Source organism: Stegodyphus dumicola, chromosome 1 (assembly GCF_044657685.1).
Source record: "Stegodyphus dumicola isolate Sdum_Otavi_A_Nest chromosome 1, ASM4465768v1".
Lineage (NCBI taxonomy): Eukaryota > Metazoa > Arthropoda > Arachnida > Araneae > Eresidae > Stegodyphus > Stegodyphus dumicola.
In genome coordinates this window covers 273,880,377-273,902,015 of record NC_140768.1, presented here as the reverse complement: position 1 = coordinate 273,902,015, position 21,639 = coordinate 273,880,377, and the positions used below count along the sequence as shown (strand labels likewise).

General features: G+C 33.8%; 1 protein-coding gene across 1 annotated transcript in view; it reads left to right on the top strand.

The window, feature by feature from the left end:
• The window catches only part of LOC118189837 (uncharacterized), a 115,934-nt gene that overhangs the window by 3,180 nt on the left and 91,115 nt on the right, over positions 1-21,639 (top strand). The window contains exon 2 of the mRNA XM_085807010.1: positions 20,344-20,468. Within this exon, the coding sequence (XP_085663136.1) occupies positions 20,344-20,468 (125 nt within the window). The remainder of the gene's footprint in view (positions 1-20,343; positions 20,469-21,639) is intronic.

Sequence of the window (21,639 nt, the reverse complement as noted above, 5' to 3'; positions counted from 1 at the left end):
TCGGACACGTAATCAAGATTCTGAAGAAGATTAGGTATGTTAGTATTTTTAATTATTTGAGGATATTATTTTTATGCATTGTTCTAAATATAAAGTGGAAGTAAAGGAATTTGGTATTATTGGGAAAATTGTTATTAGCAATGATTTAGTTTAAAGTAATTAGGATTGTAAGGTAATTTTTATTAATTTAATGTATGTGCTCATTTATATTTTAAGTAGTGTTTTTGAATTTAATTATATTTTAATTAAATGATAGTTATTTTGTGAATTTTATGTTTGTAGGAATTTGGTATACGTTTTAGTTGGAGTAAACGTGCATGGAAATAATTTAAATATCTGACACTAAGTATTTGTAATGGTTGCAGTATGAATTCGTTGGTGACGTTTATAATATAATAGATGATTTAGAGGTAAAAGTTTTTGGATATTTTATTTATTTTATATGTGGAAATGTTCATATTTGGAAAGGGTAAATACTTTTTCGCGATCAGGTAATTTCATATATGTTCTTTTTACTGGGTTTAAAGATTGAGAAAATTGTCATGTATTTTCGTGAAATTTTTCTAATTTATGAAAAAAAAGCAGCGTACATGGATATAGTGAAGAGTGTGCGCAATGCCATTTTTGTGCAATTCTGGGATGTTTTTTTAAGTAAAAATAAGTCGACGTGTACATGGTTTAGTGATATTTTAATTAAATGATAGTTATTTTGTGAATTTTATATTTGTAGGAATTTGGTACAGTCAAAAGTCGTTAATCCGGACTCGTCGGGACTTCGGCGATTCCGGATTATCGATTTTTCCGGATTATAGATCATCAGTTTAAATCTGGTAAGATGGCATGCAGAAATTACAAAATTAAAAATATGAAACCGTAATTTATGAAATAAAGAACAATTATGATCTAAAGGGTATCAAAATTTACAAAAAGAAAAAGCTTAATATTTATTTGTTTACTTTATTAAACATTTCCTTCAATGTAAGTTGCTTCGTTTCATGTGATAATACTTTCTCTTTAATTCTATTAAACAGACATAATTTCTTGTTTAGTTACAAAGTTCCGCTGTTCAAGTCCTATAATTGCTGTGTTGAGAATACCGACTAATTTGTCAATCGAAATGTTTTCGTTTTCAATAACCTCTGGGTCACTTTCTTCACTATCGGAAGCGAATTATAATGACCAGAAACTTGATTTAAATCATATCAAAGACCGAGTATATCGAGATGAAATACTACACTTAGTACGGAATTATAAACCAAATAAAATAAAAACATCTGCCCTGAAGATAAGGATAGTGCTGACAGATTAACTTCCAATCTGTCGCGTGAAATTGATAAACAGATTTTGGATTTCAAAACATACTTTCGTTTTGTAGATACAAATTACATATTAGTAAATATATATCGGAAATTCTATTTGACATAATCTTTCTAATCTATCATAATCTAATAATGACGTTTCTGCCCCCCCCCTCTGCCGCAGAGCAGTGTGAAATTGATAAACAGATTTCGGATTTCAAAACATACTTTCGCTTTGTAGTAAATATATATCGGAAATTCCATTTGACATAATCGAAAGTTCAAGCTTACTTTTATAAAATTGCTCTAACAGTCTGCAAAAAATAATAAGCCGGATCCAATTCGAAGATTAAGGAACAACGCAATCTGCAACATTAACTGAATTAGATAACTTTAGCTTAGCGTATAACTCCGTTACACATTAAACGCGCATACGCACAAACATATTCGCAGCTGTAAGGGTCTTATGCGCTCTCGTAAACGCCTGTGCGCATGCGTGAACGCGACGCATGCGCAGAAAGTTTGTAGCTTTGAGGTCCGGATTATAGATCATTTCGGATTATGGGTGTCCGAATTAACGACTTTTGACTGTATACGTTCAAGTTGAAGTAAACGTGCATGGAAATAATTTAAATATTTGATACTAAGTATTTGTAATGCTCGCGGTATGAATTCGTTGGTGACGTGTATAATGTAATAGATGATTTAGAGGTAAAAGTTTTTGGATATTTTATTTATTTTATATGTGGAAATGTTCATATTTGGAAAGGGTAAATACTTTTTCGTGATCAGGTAATTTCATATATGTTCTTTTTACCGCGTTTAAAGATTGAGAAAATTGTCATGTATTTTCGTGAAATTTTTCTAATTTATGAGAAAAAAGCAGTGTACATGGATATAGTGAAGAGTGTGCGCAATGCCATTTTTGTGCAATTCTGGGATGTTTTTTTAAGTAAAAATAAGTCGGCGTGTTCATTGTTTATGTGTATGTGTTATTTTGAAAAACGCGTAAGGAGTATGGTTTTGTGCACTTTTTCCCAATTTTGCAGTGAATATTTGTCATGATTAAGCAGTTTTGTTAGATAAAATTTCTAGCATAAGTGTAATTTGGCTAGTAGATTGTTGGAAAAAGTGTTCAGTAGAGAAAAAGAAAAGAAACATGTCTTTACTTCGTGAAGACAAAATGGCAGCGGGAAAAAAAAATAGAGGGTTGCTGTAGGAGAGTTGGTCGCCAAATTTTCGCCAAAAAAACGCCAAGTTACCATAATGTAAAGATCAACCGAATGTTATATTAAGCATTATACAGAATTATTGCTATGAGATGTAAATATAAATGTTTGTTTGTAATGCATATTGTTTTACTTCTTGTCTGTTGTAACGTGACATTAAAGTCTGTGGGTTTAATAAAATATGGTTGATGACCCTGATTAATTGCGATTGAAATTGTTTTAATTTTTGTTTACACAATTCGCTTTTTAATGGAAAATCTGTATCAAAACTTCCATGCATGCTTTTGAAATGCCTTTTAACGTCTCCTTTTTTTTTTTGGAAGTGCTACACTTGCATGACATATATAGCACACACATTTTGCATTCACCTTTGTAAGGAAAAACTGTTCTTCCCATTCCCAAAATGAAATGTAACATTCTATATTAAAATTGTATGTTTTTCTTTTCTGTAACCAATTTTCAGTGGTTGTTTTTTGACTTTACCCTTTTTTAAAAATATGACAGATTACTCTTTTTACTATAAAAACACAAAATTGTCATGAAGAACTTTAGATGTTTAAAAAATGTTGTATGAGTTAGCAATTAAAAAACAACATCAAAACTTTAGAACAGCCATTTTCATTTCATTTTTAACAATAACAATGGTAAAGAAAAACTAGTAACCATGGTAACACTTTGCGACTTTGCAGATAGTTTTGCAGATGATGTGCTAGCACATCAAAGCACAGGTACAAAAATTTGTGAAAAGTCGATTATCCAGTCTAGCTGGCATAGGTGTTTCATAAATATGTTTCTTTTAATTTGCACGTCTTAGGTCTTAGTAAAGACGGGCATCTCAAAATGTTTTGTCCACTGGTCGATCGCGATCAACTTAATGCCCACATTTGGTCTAAGTGGTAAGAGATGGGAAAAACTAGTTGATGAAACCCCTATTACTTAGCAAGTGAGTTGACTGTCATTTTGAGAAAACATTGCTAGTGATTGAACAGGTTGACTACATGATGTTTTCATAGTTTTTGTCATGTATAACATAAATATGGTCTGTTTCTCTTTAGAAAAAGTATTTGTTGGCATAAGCAGTATGTTTTAGTGTCTTGTTCTATAATCAAGTAATGTAGTTCATAAATGTTAGTGATTCGTATTAAGTTGACGCTGATTGGCATTGTCTACTCAGATTATCCAGTCTGAATATAGATAATGCCAATAAGTAGTCACTTCGCTTCTGCAATACCGTAAAAATAATTTTGTTGGTAGGAAGAAAGAGTTAAAAGCAATGAATGGCTTGATGTGCAGGGACATTTATTAATAACTTGTTTGAAGGAATTTAGAACATGGAAATTTTGAAATATGAACTTGCAGATGAAATCGCCAGAAACACCAGTAACTTTAGAAGAATTATGAATCCAGTTGTTCTTAAGCTATCTAGTTCACATCAGATATTTAGTTTGCGACATCAGAAGACATTTTGGTGGTAAGAAGAAAGGCAAAAATGATGGCCTATTCCCTTTGCGGTCGGATTAAATTTGGAGATGGGTATCGTACTGGTTGGAATTAATTTCTGTCGATAGAGCAGGTATACATAACATGCAAGTTTACAATGGATAAACAAGATTTAGTAATTCTTTTGTGAACTTTAGGTATATCTTTATTCAATACACTAATCTAGTGATATGTTTTTGTATAAAAATGATGTTTTATAATTCTCCTTCGGGGGATATTTTTCAAAACACTATAACATGCAGGCCAGGTTTTCAGGTGCATGTATTGCAAAAAATAAAATTGGTTTGGTGCCCTCTACCCTTAATCTTTCTCTTTGAACATACACTACAATCTTTACTTTTTACATTTTTACAATGCCACAGTATACAGTCAAAAGTCGTTAATTTGGACACCTATAATCCGGACATCGAAGCTAAAAACTTTCTGCGCACACGCGTTTATGCATGCGCGTAAGACCTTTGCGAGTGCGCAAGTGCAGAATACCTTTTCGTGTGCACGTTTAATGTTTAATGGACGGTATAAGCTAAAAATATCTAATTATCTATTTCAGTTAATGTTGATGATTGCGTTGTTCCTTAATCTTCGAAATGGATCCGGCTTATTACTTTTTTTCAGACTGTAAGAGCAATTTTATAAAAGTAAACTTGAACTTTCGATTATGTCAAATAGAATTTCCGATGATGGAGCTCCCAAAGGATCTACAAAACGAAAGTATGTTTCGATGTCCATCAAACAAAAAGTGGAATTGCTGCAAAAAATGGATAAAGACATGAAAAGGTGACAGAGAGGTTAGTGAAAACGAAAAAATTTCAATTGACAAGTTAGTCGGTATTCTCGGCACAGCAATTACGGGACTTGAACAGCGGAACTTTGTAACTGAACAAGAAATTATGTCTGTTTATAGAATTAAAGAGAAAGTATTATCACATAAAACGAAGCAACTTAAACAACTTACATTGAAAGAAATGTTTAATAAAGTAAACAAATAAATATTAAGCGGTTTTTTTTTTTTTTTTTTTTTTTTTTTTTGTAAATTTTGATACCCTTTAGATCATAATTGTTCTTTATTTCATAAATTATGATTTCATATTTTTTATTTTAGAATTTCTGCATGCCATTTTACGATTTAAACTGATGATCTATAATCCGGAATCGGCGAAGCCCCGACGAGTCCAGATTAACGACTTTTGACTGTATGCAGTTTTCCATTAAGTCTTTCTTCCTTATCGGAGGTCGATGGTCTTCCTGGTTTGTCACGAAAATCACCTACCAGTTGTGCCACCAATTTTCAGACGAACATAAAATGTGGCATAGGTGTCCTGTTCTCTCTTCTAGCTGAATTTTGGAGAATTATTTTGAAATATTTTAAGAAGAAAAAATGTCTAATTACTGTTAAATACAATTTATAAAATATTCTTTGGAATTCTACAAGGTATCGTCGAACGTTGTCAATTTCATTACGTTCAAAAGACCACTGACTCGCCATTACGTCTTGCATGGCGAGCACTGGGTCACAACTTTTGTTTAGATTATATTACGTTATCTCTAATCAATGGAGCACCGTATTGGTTCTTGAATAGGCTCTTTAGGCATTGAGGTTCGTATAGGAAAAGTGTAAACTGATACATGAATGTGTACAGTATACGATTCATATAGTTCCTTGCTGTGGTGGCTGAGAGCAGACATACGACCGGGACGGTAAAAAGGCTTTGGTGGCTGAGAGTGGGCATACGACCGCAAAGGGTGAATTATTTAACAAAACTTAAGAAGGATCTCCATGCACAAAAGAGTTTATTAGTAGCTTATTTAATGGTCTGAATTTTTTCTTTGGAATTTAAAACATGACTTGATCTTGCAGATAAGTTCTGCACCAGAGATCCTCATTAGTTTTTGAAGAACTATCAGTATAAATATTCAGCAATTATCAAGATATTTAGTGAAAGTCCAATGGATTTTCCTCTTACTAACAAAGAAATAATTAAGCCCTTGATTCAATAGAACAGTGATCTTAATTGGTGGCTAAGCAAATGTGCATGACTGGTGTTGAAGGAAAAGGCACAATGAATAGGTTGGTGTTTTGTCTCTGTCACTGTCTGCTTATGCTTTAGGCCATGTGAGAGTGTAAGGTGGGAGAATTTTTCGCATTCGTACAAGTCAGTAAATTTAGTTTGCAAGCGGGCAGCTGATAGCACTTCCGTAATCTGATGTTTCAGATTTTCTGGTTTAAGTAAGTTATTTAGTGGTTAATTCAAGATATTGGAATTATCCTAAATAAATATCAGTATTACTATTATTATAATATCTAGAGATTAAACCAGGTGGTTGATTATTCATGTGTCTCTGACTCCATAAATAACCTAATCACTGTAAAGTGGTGCACAAATAAAATTTTGGTGAACAATAATTCATCCTCTCATAGATTTGGCGGATTTTGTCTTCTCCACAATTAACATTTAAGTGGGGGAAAATGTAAGGAATTTTCTTCACCCTTGTCACATACCTTCATGATGTGATTGGAAGCATGTCCATCTAACATCATGAGGTCCAGATTTCAAATCCTGGCAAGAGCACTGCTGATTTCCCCCTCCCCTTGTTCTGAAATTAACATAATAACTCTGCAGTAAAGCTTTTGTTGAATGCTGAAAAATGCACATTTCACTAATCGTGTGTTCATTCCATGAAAATTTCTTTAAAAGTTGAGATTTGGAAACAAGTGTCTTGGAGGCGACACTACAAAATAGTGGATAAGGAATTAATTTGAAATATTTTTAATTAAATGTAATTTTTTGTTGTGCTAATCAGTTTGTAGAATAATATCTTGCAGACATTTTTTTTAGCTTTTCTTTCAAAATGCTATAATATTCCATTAATAGTTGATCATTCCTTGGGTATTCCCAAAACAGTACTTATCATCTTCTCAACTGACAAAATGGTTTGTACCATCTTCATTGCACTACCACTACTAATTGTCCATTCCTTTGACGTACGTATGACATGGTAGATCTGTGTTTTATCCAGTCATGAAACACAAAAAAGTTCTTCAAATTATTATTGTTCAATATCACTTAAAACCGGTATCACATCTACAAGCTACGCACAACAGTACGTTGACAGAAATATTTCCTAGAAATTTGGCTTTCATGTTATCTAATTGGTTGGTTTATGCGAAAACCAATTCTTCAGGGAAAAGCTGTGAAGGATACAAGCGAGACATTTTCATTTTGATGATAAAATGTCTCGCGTAGCTACACTGGTCGTTGGTTCTGGTGAGATGTATTTTAATTAAGAATCCTCCATTGGTAGGAAAAGGAGAAACTTTTTTCGTGGAAAAGTTTCTCCTAGCCTCCCAAGTCATTAGATGTGATAATTCTAAAATTTAGTTTAATGTGCATAATTGATTGCCATTCAACAGGCAGAGCATCTTTCATATACACAGCTTTTTCGTTTAAAATGTTTCCTGCAGGATTTTGCTCATTTATTTGTTTGCAGTGCGTGTAGTCTCGGGAATCTTATGCACTTTCGTTCTTCAAACTTTGTTTTTAGTTTGGTTAGTATTCCATTGTCTCAGCTTTAGTGCCCAACCAAGTAAAGTTGAGAAAAAGTTACTTACCCCAGAGATACTTAAGTTCCAGAGAAAAAATTTCTTCAGTTCTACTGCAAGGTTCATGCGATCTTTATGAGCTGTTGTCTTTTTTTTTTTTTTTTTTTTTACTTTGAAAATATTTCATCGTTTCACAAAATAGTACTTTCTGATTATATCCCTTCCTGCTGTCATATACCCATTGGCAACTAATTTGTCGCCAAGCTAATATGTGAAAGGCAACAGCCATTTTCACAGTAATTATTCTTGAGAGGTGCTTGCCAGCAATAAGCCACAACTAAGACACTTAAGTACTACAGTACAAAATCCGTAATTCGGACTCGTTGGGACTTCAGCGATTCCGAATTAGGAATTTTTCTGGATTATATATCATCAATTTAAATCTGGTAAGATGGTATGCAGAAATTATATAATTAAAAATATGAAACCTTAATTTATGAAATAAAGAGCAATTATGATCTAAAGGGTAGCAAAATTTACAAAAAAAAGCTTAATATTTATTTGTTTACTAAAGTAAACATTTCTGTCAATGTAAGTTGTTTAAGTTGCTTTGGTTTTTGTGCTAATACTTTCTTTTTAATTCTATGAACAGACATAATTTCTTGTTCAGTTACAAAGTTCCACTGTTCAAATCTTGTAATTGATGTGTCGAGAATACCGACTAACTTGTCAATCAAAATTTTTTTGTTTTCAATAACGTTCTCTGTTACTTTCTTCACTATTGGAAGTGTGCATCGATAAACACTTTACTGGCTTTGATGCAAAAGCAAAGTTTAAAGTTATAAAAACATTTAGCAGAAATAGCAATAGAAGCTCCATAAGGTTATATACTGTGCAGACATTGAAGACAAAAGTTTTAAACTTAACAAATTTATTAACAATATATATAAAAATACAATAAATAAATTTAATCAACACCAGAAACTTAAAAGAGTGTAACATTATCATCGTCAAATTACACTTAGTTGACTATTCATTAACCCCATGGGTTTTTCCTTGAAAGAATATTACACTATTAATGATACAGCAAATATATATTACCTGATCTTTGAATGCTGGCATTCAATATGCGAAAACATATCACAGAACAAAAACTATGTGATTAATATGAATTTCACTTCACTATAAAGAAGTTCATACTTTTTGGCTAAGAAGGCACCTGAAAAATTAAACTAAACCTTGAGTGCACTTGAGCTGGCAAAAGCTGCTCACTGTAGTTGCCCACAAGAAATCACAGTTAGTTCGAAAAAATATTGCCGCTAGTCCTGGAAAAACACTTGTATTGAAGATGCTGCCCAAGGCAGTTGCTCACCGGAAATCACAACTTGAGATCTATTGTCGCCGAACCGTAGAAACAGGATGCCGCCCATGGCAATCGCTCGCATCATAGCCACTTTGCAGGATCCAGGAAAAATCCTCTCGGACTGGAACCACGGTACTTATCGCTGGACGGCACGCATCTCAATATCGTCTTCCAATGGGGGCTGGAACGGCACACCAAGGAGCAATGAAACAGGAACCAAAGGAATAAACCAGTGCGATGCAAGATACTTACTTATACCTGAAGTAGACATGATGTCATCTCACGGCAATCAATCAGCTATCTGCACGACTTAGCTTTCCAGATGACGTAACATCGAGTTTCGTTTTTGCATTTTAATTAGGCTGGAGCAGTCCGTTCTTAATACAAACAGTGGCAGTGAAAAGTGAAGTAGAAGTAATTGCTATATCCCTTTAAAATAAGAACTAAATCTTACGTGAAAGTTAGAATTATTTCAAGGAGGAGAGATGATACAGAAAAAGGGTTACAATAGGTCATATTTTCCAACAGGCTTTATGCGTAGCGGATGCGCATATCAAATATGCATGAGTAAATGCTTTACGTGCATGCGTAACTTTGTCTTTGAGGTCCGTATAATGGATGTCTGGATTACAGACTTTGTACTGTACTTTTGCTAAGAATTTAAAGTTTACTGTAGTGCAGTGTCTCTCAGGATATTTATTTGAAGCCCATTAACCCTCTGCTCAATTTGTGGACCAAAATCGCTTCCAAAAAAAATTTCTTCTTCTTTTTTTTTTTTTTCCCCCCCCATATTTTAAATCTATATATATTGGAGAATTGAAAAATGCACTTTTTCTTTCTAGAAAATATTTTTTATACAGTCAAAAGTCGTTAATCCGGACTCGTCGGGACTTTGGCGATTCCGGATTATCGCGTTTTCCAGATTATAGATCATCAGTTTAAATCTCGTAAGATGGCATGCAGAAATTCTAAAATTAAAAATATGAAACCGTAATTTATGAAATGAAGAACAATTATGATCTAAAGGGTATCAAAATTTACAAAAAAAAAAAAAAAAAAGCTTAATATTTATTTACTTTATTACACATTTCTTTCAATGTAAGTTGTTTAAGTTGCTTCGTTTTATGTGATAATACTTTCTCTTTAATTCTATAAACAGACATAATTTCTTGTTCAGTTACAAAGTTCCGCTGTTCAAGTCCCGTAATTGCTGTGACGAGAATACCGACTAACTTGTCAATCGAAATTTTTTCATTTTCACTAACCTCTCTGTCACCTTCTTCATGTCTTTATCCATTTTTTGCAGCAATTCCACTTTTTGTTTGACGGACATCGAAATATTTTTTCGTTTTGTAGACCTTTGGGAGCTCCAGCATTGGAAATTCTATTTGACATAATCGAAAGTTCAAGTTTACTTTTATAAAATTGCTCTTACAGTCTGCAAAAAATAATAAGCCGCATCCAATTTGAAGATTAAGGAACAACGCAATCATCAACATTAACTGAAATAGATAATTAGATAATTTTAGCTTATACCGTCCGTTATACATTAAACGCGCACGGGAAAACGTATTCTGCGCTTGCGCACACGCATATGCGCAGTCATAAAGGTCTTACGCGCACGCGTGAATGCCTATGTGCATGTGTCAACGCGGCGCATGCACAGAAAGTTTTTAGCTTTGAGGTCTGAATTAATGACTTTTGACTGTATAGATTTTTATCATGAGAAACTAAGTTGCGAGAAAAACCAATTTCAGATGTTATCACCAAAAAAAATCTTTTTTTAAATAAATTTCAGTCGAATTACAGTTAATTTCTATTTATTGCATAATATAAAAAAGTAAAATGTATAAAATTTAAGAAAATATAAAGTGCTGAGGGAAAAGTACCTTAGAAATGCAGTTTAGTATGATAGAGTTCAAAACGGGGTTCAAGGCAAAGTCCAACTTCACAGTTTTTGCACCAGATTCAATAAATCTAATTAATAATTTAATTAAGTAATCAAGATAATCGCTGAACGTTTTTTAGCAGCCATTTCTGTAAGAAAAAAGCGGCAAAAAGTGAAGTTTGAGTGCTAATACCAAGTGCCTTCAAATGCCGCAATTTAGTGGACAACTAACAATATCTGTTGGCCAAAACGTAAACTAAACGCCTAATACTGTATATAATTTATTTCAATGCTTAAACGGGGAAAAAACGGGATGCGCTCCTCATTAAAGGAAGAAAACATATGCCCGAGGGATAAGCAAATTTTGCTACATTTGAGTTGGACGTAAAAATCACAGTATGGTCAACCAGAGAGTTAATGCAATCCCATGTGGTGCGAGAGCTGTTTGGTCTGTTTAACATTATTAAGTGATTCTAATTATTTATATTTGTTTGTGGATACAGTGGTCTCGCATATTCAGACTCATTTGAAAAGTAACACCTAAGACACCTTCATTTGGCCGATTTCTTCATTTGACCCTCTCAGCCAGAAATGCCATATTTAGAAGGGATAATTTCAGTGGTCACCACCTAAACTCTTTTTTTTTTTTTTTGGATGGCATAACTTACTGAAAATTTCCCCTTCATGGAAGTTCTGCCATGATCTTTCGTAACATTCTTATAATTATTGCAAAATTCTACATATGTTTCAGTTTAGAATTAACTCAGGGGTTATAGGAAATGTTCTTTCATATGTGATTTCATACATTTTTAAAATTCATCTCTAACTGTGGTCTTTTAGCTCTTCAAGCATTTCAATTTCTAATTCTGTTCCTGATTTTAAAAATGAAATTTTTTTAGTTGTAATAACTTTCTTGAGATTTTTAAGACCTTTTCAAGCCTGGCTGAATTTTTATTGGAAAATTTTGGTACTTAATTTTTAAATCTAGGAGTAATAGTGTTTTAATATATTCATAAATTTTAGCAAATTCATCTTATCTACACTGTGCTTAATGGAACAGTTTTTTTATCTGTTAAAGAAGTTAGAGCTCATTTATTGAACCTGTGCTTCTAGTTCTTTTTTTCAGTTTATATGCATTCTATTTATTTTTTTTTAATTGATGATATATAAACTAACATCAGATTGATCTGTATTGAATTCTAAAAGTCATTCTTTTATATCTAATTGCACCATTACTGAGTGCGAAAATAATATTGTTATTTCCTTATAATTCTGCCTCTGTTTTTTTTTTTTTTTTTTTTTTTTTTTTTTAAAGTTTATACTTCATTTGAATCTTTGTTTGTTTTTATGCTTTATTCTCTTGGAAGAGCCATTTGACTTGCTATTTACCTGACTTATTATCTTTATTTTTCCCAGGTCTTCAAAATTTTGCATTTTATTCTTAAAACCATACTAACCCTTCAGGGGCTCACTTTTGTGAGTATGGATGTGGCAATCTCGAGGTGCCCTAGCCTTTCAGGGAATCATCTTCTTAGTGTAATTGGTATCACAATCCTGGAGCCCCAGTGATCTGTACTTTTTTCCATCTTCTCTCTTCTCAGCTGAAACATTTTCTCTTTCCCTTCTCCCTTGTGGTTTTCCTCTTTGGAGGCTGGAGTTTGTTATGAGAAACTCCTTGTTCCTTGTTTCTATTTTTCGAATGGCAAGAAAATTGCTTTGGCCTAACACACTTCTTTGGCCTCTGCTTCAACTAAATGAGAGGCATCTTGTCTTCCTCATGGCTATCAATTGGCTGGTCACTAGTTCTTATGTTATTGGCTTGGGAATAAGCTCTCGGGAGTACCTGCTTTAGGGAAAGCTGACTGTTGTGCTTTAGTTTACGTATAGGCCCAGCTAGCCCTAACACAGAAATCTATGTTTCCTTGTTGGGCTCCATGGTGAGTGGGGCGGTCAGATCTGAATCTTTTCTCTCTTCATTATGGCTGCTTCTAAAATATATTTAATTAAACACCCTGAATCTAGTCACGTTACTCCAAGTACCGATTTTTCTGAGAAGTCTACTCTTAAAAAAGTACATACCGATGCAAATGCGAATAATCCTAACAATTGTCCCTGCTTGTTGTCTGCAGTCCTTCTGGCGAGCTGCAAAAGATGTCTCCTTTTGTAATACATAAGTACATTCGTTCTTGTATCAGTGAGCTAAGAATTATAAAGCATCTCCATTCTGGAGACTTGTTTATTGATAAAAATTTGGCTACCCAGTCTGCTTCCTTACTTCGAATAACCAATCTTGGGCAAGCCACTGTCACTGTAACAGCACATAAAACATTGAATTACTATTCAGGTGTAATTTTCAGGTGTCAGTCAACTTTCTGTTTGATAGTGAAGAAGAGGTCATATCCGAGCTGTCTGACCAAAATGACTGCAGTGCTAAGCAGATCAAGCTATGTAAGGAAGGTCAGTAGATCAATACAAAACACATGATCCTGATCTTCAATTCACCTGATCTGCCTAAGAATATTAAGGCAGGATACCCAATCCTGTAAGACCTTATACTTCAAATACTATGGGATTCTTCCAATGCTGGTACTTTGCCCATCCTAAGATGTCTCGTTGTGGCAGTCTCGCATGTGCCTGATGCTAACAGATTGAGAACAGATTGAGAACAGTTTGAATTAGCCAGGAGGCTAATTCAAAGCACAGCTTCGACCAAATATATATTACAGCAGTGCTCTTAAATCAACTCAACACAACTGCCACCCAAACTTCAATTGGTGTGCCTACTGTACCAAATAAAATCCAACTCATGTGATACAAAAAATAGTGACTCAAAGCAAACCAAAAAATGTCCCTCCAAAAACAGTTAAAAAAATAGAAGCCCTAGCAAAAGCTTGTTTGATGACATTGTATCTGGATCTGTAGATTCAGATAGTATGAAAGTAGAAGAGGGACTAGAAGTTCCCAAGCATCTATTTCTATGCAAAACTAAAAAGCAACACAAAAGGAACCATAATGGCCACCCTTGTCTTGTGGAACTGTCATGGCTTCCACCAAAATATGGTTGACATCAAAAGTGTGATCAATGCTCGTCATCCTGTGTTTGGCAATAAAAGAAAACAAACCTGAAACTGGAACAACAAGCAAAACTTAGAAGGTTTTCTTTTTTAGGAAAGATAATGTTGCAGGTGAGTGTGCCAGTAGATATATAGGTCTCTTCAGCTCACTAGACTATTCATCAAATGCACTTATTTTAATGACATGCCTCCAAGTTGTCACTATAGAAGAAAATTTTAATATTGTAGTTTCAATGGTTTCTGTATATTTGCTTCCAAATGAGGATATCAATCAACAGTATTTAAATGACCTTGTAGAGCAGCTGCCTGAACCTTTTATCATAATAGGAGATTTTAATGGACATAGTCTGTTCTGGGGAAGTAAAGACACCAATTCGCGAGGAAGACAAATCGAGCTGATGATTGAGATCATTGCCTCTGTTTTCTGAATAATGGATAAGACTCCTATTTCCATGAACCTCCAAAGACATTTCATGCTTTCAATCTTGCCATCTGTTCACCATCTCTGTTACCATTTCGTGCTTCTAGTGTTGGGAATGATCTTTACAACAGCAATTATTATCCCATTTTTGTATCTCTCGCATGAAGATGAGCAAACCCCATGTCGAGATCCCCGCAGTTTATACTTGATAGAGCAGACTGGGAACTCTTCTGTTCCGCTGCGGAGCTCGCAGAGAAAATGGTACAAGATATGCATATCGAAGATGCAGTGGAAGCAGTTACTAATGCTATTATTCAAGTAGTTACGCTCTCTATTCCTAGAACATTGGGAAAAATCGTGATTATCATGAAGCATTGAAAAAACAGAGTAAAGCATGGGGAACTTTTCATAGGCACCCTACTTTGTGAAACCGTAAAGCATTTAAAGGAGCCAAAGCAAATGACAAAAGTAAGACAGTAGAGCCAGAGGGATTCCTGAATTTCGTATGTGTCATCAGTAATGTCCTCTAATCATAATAAGCAAGTTTGGGAAAGTAGAAAAGCATGCAGAATATGAATAAGACTTTCCTTTTTGGAAAAAGATGGCCAAGTGATTAGCTGCATAGAAGAAACTACGAATACTATTTATGAGACATTTGCTGCCATTTCTTCCAGCAGAAATTATTCACCCACATATCTTTCTCTCAAGCAGCACTCAGAGAAATCCCATCACATTCAACTTTTCCAGCTCTGAGCCTTATAATTAAGATTTTGCTATGCTTGAGTTAAAGAGAGCTTTGTTAAAGACACATAGGTCTTCTTCAGATGGCGTGAGTTATGAAGTGCCGAAGCATCTGTCCTATAACTCACTTACTGCCTTTCTCTCTCGTTACAATAGGGTGTGGAAAAAACATAGTTTTTCCAGTGCATGGAGGAGAGCAGTTGTCATTCCTATAGCTAAGCCAGGGAAGGACCCAAGGAATCCCTTCAAAGTATCAGCTGATTGCCCTTACGAGTTGTGCATGCAAGTTGTTTGAAAAAATGGTAAACAGCCGTCTAGTGTATTCTCTTGAAACAGAATAACATAATATCACTTTTATCAAAGTGATTTTCAAAAGGAAGGACAACCATAGGTAACATGCTCCTTTGTAAAGCTTTTGTTAGAAGTTACCATCTTGCCTGTGTTCTTTAACATTGAGAAAGCTTATAATAAGGCATGAAGATATGGCATACTTTGTGACCTTCAATGACAGTGACTTGCGTGGCAACCTACAATTTTTCATTCAGAATTTTTTAACGCTAGAACTTTTCAATTAAGGATTTTCTCTATTTTGTCAGAAGTTTTCGAAGAGGAAGAAGGTGTGCCTGAAGGCTGTTTGCTTAATGTAATCCCTGTTCAGCTTAGAAAATTATTTCAATATTAACCTATCCACATGGGCTATAGGGGCCAATTTCGAATGTATTATGGCCATTTAGTCAATTATGAGAGGAACAGAAAAACAAATCGACAGGGTCTTGCACTTCCTAATCCATATTAAGGAGTACATTTTAAATTTCCATAGTTTACTGAAATTTCTTGAGACACATTTAAAGTAGTGAAAATGCGGGACATATATGTCCCAGCCCCCTGGAAAAGGTTAAAAGAAAACTTCTTCCCACTATTTTAGGATTTTTATATGTTGATGACCTACAAATTAGTTGTCGAGGGGCAGATATGAGACATGTAGAGAGGCAGCTACAGATTCCTACAGGATCCAGGAGTGGTCAAAAACGGATTTACATTTTCAAAACAGAAGACAGTGTGCATGCACTTTTGTAGAAAGCGAGGTCTCCATCCTGAGTCTGAATTACATCTCAGTGGTTCAATGATACCAGCTACACCTGAAGTAAAATTTTTAGGTGTGATATTTGACTGTAAACTGACTTTCCTTTTCATGTCTTAAAACTTGAGAAAGAAGTGTATGAAAATACTAAATATTTTAAAAGTCCTAGTGAACACCTTGTGAGGTGCAGAGCACTGCTCTATGCTTCCCCCACATTCACAAAGTGTTTCTGTGGTCTAGGTGGGCTATGGCTCATTTGTTTACAGATTCACTCAGTCCTCAATGTTTTTAAACCAGATCCACCGAGCTCTGCAGATTTGCTCTGGATCTTTCAGGACATCTCCTGTTCAGTCTTTATGTTGACTTCTGTGAACCATCACTCCATTTGAGGTGGGAGGAGTTGTCTCTTTTGCAGTATTTTTTTAATATATTGTCTCAGTCTGACCATTCTAATTAGCTATGTCTACTTCATAACATATGTGGCATTTTACTTGAAGTATGTCCATCCTGTGTGTCTTCTTTTTCTTTAAGGGCTCGTTCTTTAATTGAGGAACTCTCTCTGTCTGATATGTTTTCCTAAACAGTACAGCATTTTGAAATCCCACCTTGGGAAAATGTGGAAATTCATCTTGATGTTTTTCACTATCTTGTCAAAACAAATACTAATGAGGTTATCTACAGACAACGTTTTGCTGAGCACAGGCATAGGTATAGCAGTTATGTTCCCTTATTTATAGATGGACTCAAGTCAACTGGTCATGTTGGAATGGCATTTATAATTGGTGACCACATGGAAGGCAAACATCTACGTGACACTTCCTCAGTCTTAACATCTGAATTATATTGTACATATCAAGGCTATGCAGTAAAAAGTTCGTTATTTGTACAGACTCGTACAGTGTGTTGAAGGCTTAAGAAGCTTTTTCCGGAACCGAGAATCCTGTATAGTTGATGTAGTCAAGTTGAATACAGTACAAACTCCGTAATCTGGACGTCCATTATCCGGAATGATCTATAATCCGGACCTCAAAGCCACAAACTATACGCATGCGCATAAAGAATGTGCATACATTACGCATGCGCGCGTTGAAAGAAATGTTTAATAAAGTAAACAGATAAATATTAAGCTTTTTTTGTGTAAACTTTGATACCATTTGGATCATAATTGCTCTTTATTTCATAAATTACGGTTTCATATTTTTAATTGTATAATTTCTGCATGCCATCTGACCAGATTTAAATTGGTGATCTATAATCTGGAAAAACCCCTAATCCGGAATTGCGGAAGTCCCGACGAGTCCGGATTACAGACTTTGTACTTGGTAGCTTACTTTCAGTCTTGTAACAAGTTGAGAAGGGTAAAACCTAAAATTGAGCATTGGTTTTCTACTAGAAAATGGATAAGAAAGAAGTTCATTTGACTCTTCATAGAATTGGTCACCCTGGAGTGACACATAACTAACTACCTTCTAAAAGCTGAGAATGAACCTGTTTGTTCAAACTGTAGTATTTGTCTATCAGTCCATTGTATAATTGTATAATTTCTGCATGCCGTCTTACTAGATTGCATGCCATCTTACCAGATTGCATGCCATCTTACCATTCTGCATGCCATCTTACCATTCTGCATGCCATCTTACCATTTTAATTGCATGCCCATATTTTAATAGTCTTCAGAAGTATTTAAATAGCTGCCTCTCGACCGTTTATTCTGAAGAGGCGTCAATTCCAATTTGTTTCATAGCCTGAAAGAGACAGCTCTCTATCATTTCATTTGATTTTGTATTGAGGTTTCATGTTAGTATTTTCATGCATCTCATGTTTTATGACTTTACATCTATACTGCATATATCATTATCTCAATTTTAATTAACCTTTCATCTCAGCATTCATAATTTTACTACTCCTCTTGACTTTATAAGTGTGCTGTTGTTTTAAACTGCTCTTTATCTGAATGCTTACTGCTTATTTGTGTGTGAAAGTATGAGTCCTGTGTTTGGTGCATGTGGCCTTTAGAGTTATGTGCTAGGAATCCATTACCATCACTTAAAACCGTCATTTTTTTAGCTACCTCTGTAATTTTTCTAATCGTAATCATTTTTGTAAAGCAAAACCTTCACATATTTCTCCTTATAAGTTACGGTGGCTTCTAGATCAGTGGTTTTCATTTCTGATATGGTTGTTCCTAATTCATATGCAAGATTTTAGAAATTCTTTTTTTTTTTTAAATCTTGAGGAATAGTTACAGTATAGCTAATTTACTTGAGATTATACAAGTGCTTCATTATAATAAAATATTCTAGGATGTTATCTCTCAAAAATTATTTTTTTAAATTACAGAAACAGCTCTAAATGATAATTATTATTAACACAAATTCAAAAAATGCGAGAAGGAAATAGTGTAGGAAGTAATCACACATTTGCTAAAATAGACAAAAATCTTCCTCAACAGTGTGAAACCTATGTATGTTAGTATTTACAGTTGAATATTACTGTAAATTTTGACATTTTTGATATCTTAAATAGTTTTACATCATCTTAACTGGTTGCAGCTCTCAGTTTGACCTCTTTCTCACAGTCTTGATGGAAAGAAAGGTAACTTACAATGAGATAATGCACAAGGATTTTTTTATGGCTCTTTTTTTTTTTTTTTTTCAAAGAATTTAGAAGGACAGATAACTCTTGCTTTGCACTCTCCAATGCAAAAAATCAAATTAAAATTTTCAAGTACAACTCATTTCATCTGTTGCCACAATAACAGGAATCATACTACTCTAAATTGTTGTAGTAGTAGCACATCAGGATTTACTATCTGATATTTGGAGCAGTGAAATATTATTGGGCCTTCTAACTCATTTGGTAGTGTTTCTGTTCATAAAGAAGATACACAGTAAAAATGTCTTGGATAACATTCCCTTTTTCACTTAAGATTTTAAATTTTTTCTGTCAGTTACAGTCATGAGGCTGAGCCTTTTCCCATAACTAAGCTGTAACTATAGTATACATTAACTACAGTACAGTCAAAAGTCGTTTATCCGGACCTCAAAGCTACAAACTTTCTGTGCATGTGTCAACACATAATGCGTTCACGTATGCACATAGGCGTTTACGCATGCACGTAATACTTTTGCGCATGCACATAATACGTTTAGGCATGCGCGTTTAATGTATAACGGACGGTATAAGTCAAGCTAAAATGATCTAATTATCTATTTCAAGTTAACGTTGCAGATTGCATTGTTCGTTAATCTTCGAATTTGATCCGCCTTATTATTTTTTGCAGACTGTTAGAGCAATTTTATAAAAGTAAGCTTGAACTTTCGATTATGTCAAATAGAATTTCCGATGCTAGAGCTGCCAAAGGATCTACAAAGCGAAAGTATGTTTCGACGTATGTTTCAAACAAAAAGTGCAATTGCTGCAAAAATTGGATAAAGGCATATCCTTTGTTTCTCTAACCATTCCGAAATCTGTTTATGAATTTCCCGCTGCTCTGCGGCGGGGGGGGACGGCGCGGCGCGCTATAAATTGGAAGTTGATCTGTCAGCGCTATTCTTATCTTCAGGGCTGATGTTTTTATTTTATTTGGCTTATAATTCCTTACTAAATGTAGTATCCTTACTAAATGTAGTACTCAGTCTTTCGTATGATTTAAATCAAATTCCTTGTCATTATAATTCTCTTCCGATAGTGAAGAAAGTGACACAGAGGTTATTGAAAATAAAAAAATTTCGATTGAAAAATTAGTCGGTATTCTCAACACGGCAATTATAGGACTTGAACAGCGGAACTTTGTAACTGAACAAGAAATTATGTCTGTTTATAGAATTAAAGAGAAAGTATTATCACATAAAATGAAGCAACTTAAACAACTTACATTGAAAGAAATGTGTAATAAAGTAAATAAATATTAAGCTTTTTTTTTTTGTAAATTTTGATACCCTTTAGATCATAATTGTTCTTTATTTCATAAATTACTGTTTCATATTTTTAATTTTATAATTTCTGCATGCCATCTTACCAGATTTAAACTGATGATCTATAATCTGGAAAAATTGATAATCCGGAAATGCAGAAGTCCCCGGCGAGTCCGGATTAAAGACTTTTGACTGTATATTCAGTTGGAGCGAACTTTTGAAGCATTTATCATTTTGACCTATTATTGATTTATTCTTATGACTGAGTTTTATAGCATTACTTCTTTCAGGATCACCTTGCCCTGAGCCAACGAAAGAGGGCACATTAGAAAGTCTAATGGACAAACTGCGGGCAAAATCTGGACAATATAAGTCATGGATGGAGATGTCAAAGTCATTAAGAGTAGCAATAACGGTAATATTGTACTGATTTTATACTCAAAAACAAAATTTTTGTAAACCATTTGTCATTTAAAATGGTAAAACAATTCTCTGTGTTGAAGGGCTTTAAAAAATATTAGTGAATTTCAAAACCATACAATACTATAAATTTTGGTATGCATCAGTTCAGCCATGTTCTTGCAATAAAAGTGTCTCTTATATTTATTTTATTGTTTCATTTCATACTTTGATTACAGTTTTACTTATCTTCAATTTGGAGTAATTTTATTTACAAGTTGTCGGTTTATTATATTGGCTTAGGTGTAGTTTTTATCTAGTTAAGTATATAATTATATTTTCATCTAAACAGTTTATTGTTAAATGTAAAAATTATTTCATAATTCAAAAGGCACATTGTTTAACCCTTTCCTGGTCATGAGCAAGCTCAGCTGGTAAATGAATTCCCTGCTAGAATGGATAGAAATACAGTTTATTTTATCACTTTCTACCAGGGACACACACACACACACACACACAAAAAAAAAAAAAAAAAAAAAAAAAAAGAAAAAAAAAGAATTCAGTTTGGAATTTTTCAGATTTGAGTTACTGGTGGATATAAATCCTGTTCAGTAATGAAATAGATTCAGAAGAAGGAATTTAAAAAAAATTGGGGAGCATCTAAAGGTTTTAGTTTGTAAAAATCTGGATGTGAGTTTTCTTAGTTCTGAAAATAAAATTAGTAAAAATGATGATTTCAAAGCAGTTGTGTAAATTAATTAACGAACAGCATACATACACTTTTTATTAATCTGATATATTAATTATTATATTAATCTGATCTGGGTACTAGTGAAATTTTGTAAAATTAATTTTATAATTGTTATATTAACATTATCGTATGCAGTGTTTATTAAAAAAAATATCAATGCAAAGGAAGAAAATCCAGATAATTATGATAATTAGGAAGTTTAATGTTGTATATACAGAGTTGCCAACTCTTCCGATTTTCAACCGCTCTCCCGCCAACCCGATTTACAATATATTTCTCCCGACTTTTTCTTATTCTTAAAATTTCTCCTGATTTTTATGGAACTTGGCATAATACTTTGAACTAAAAAAAAAAAAAAAAAAAAAAGTGATTTTGGACGTCTGAAAAGCAATTGAATTTTCTGTAGATTATATCTAAAACAAAACCTTGCGAATTA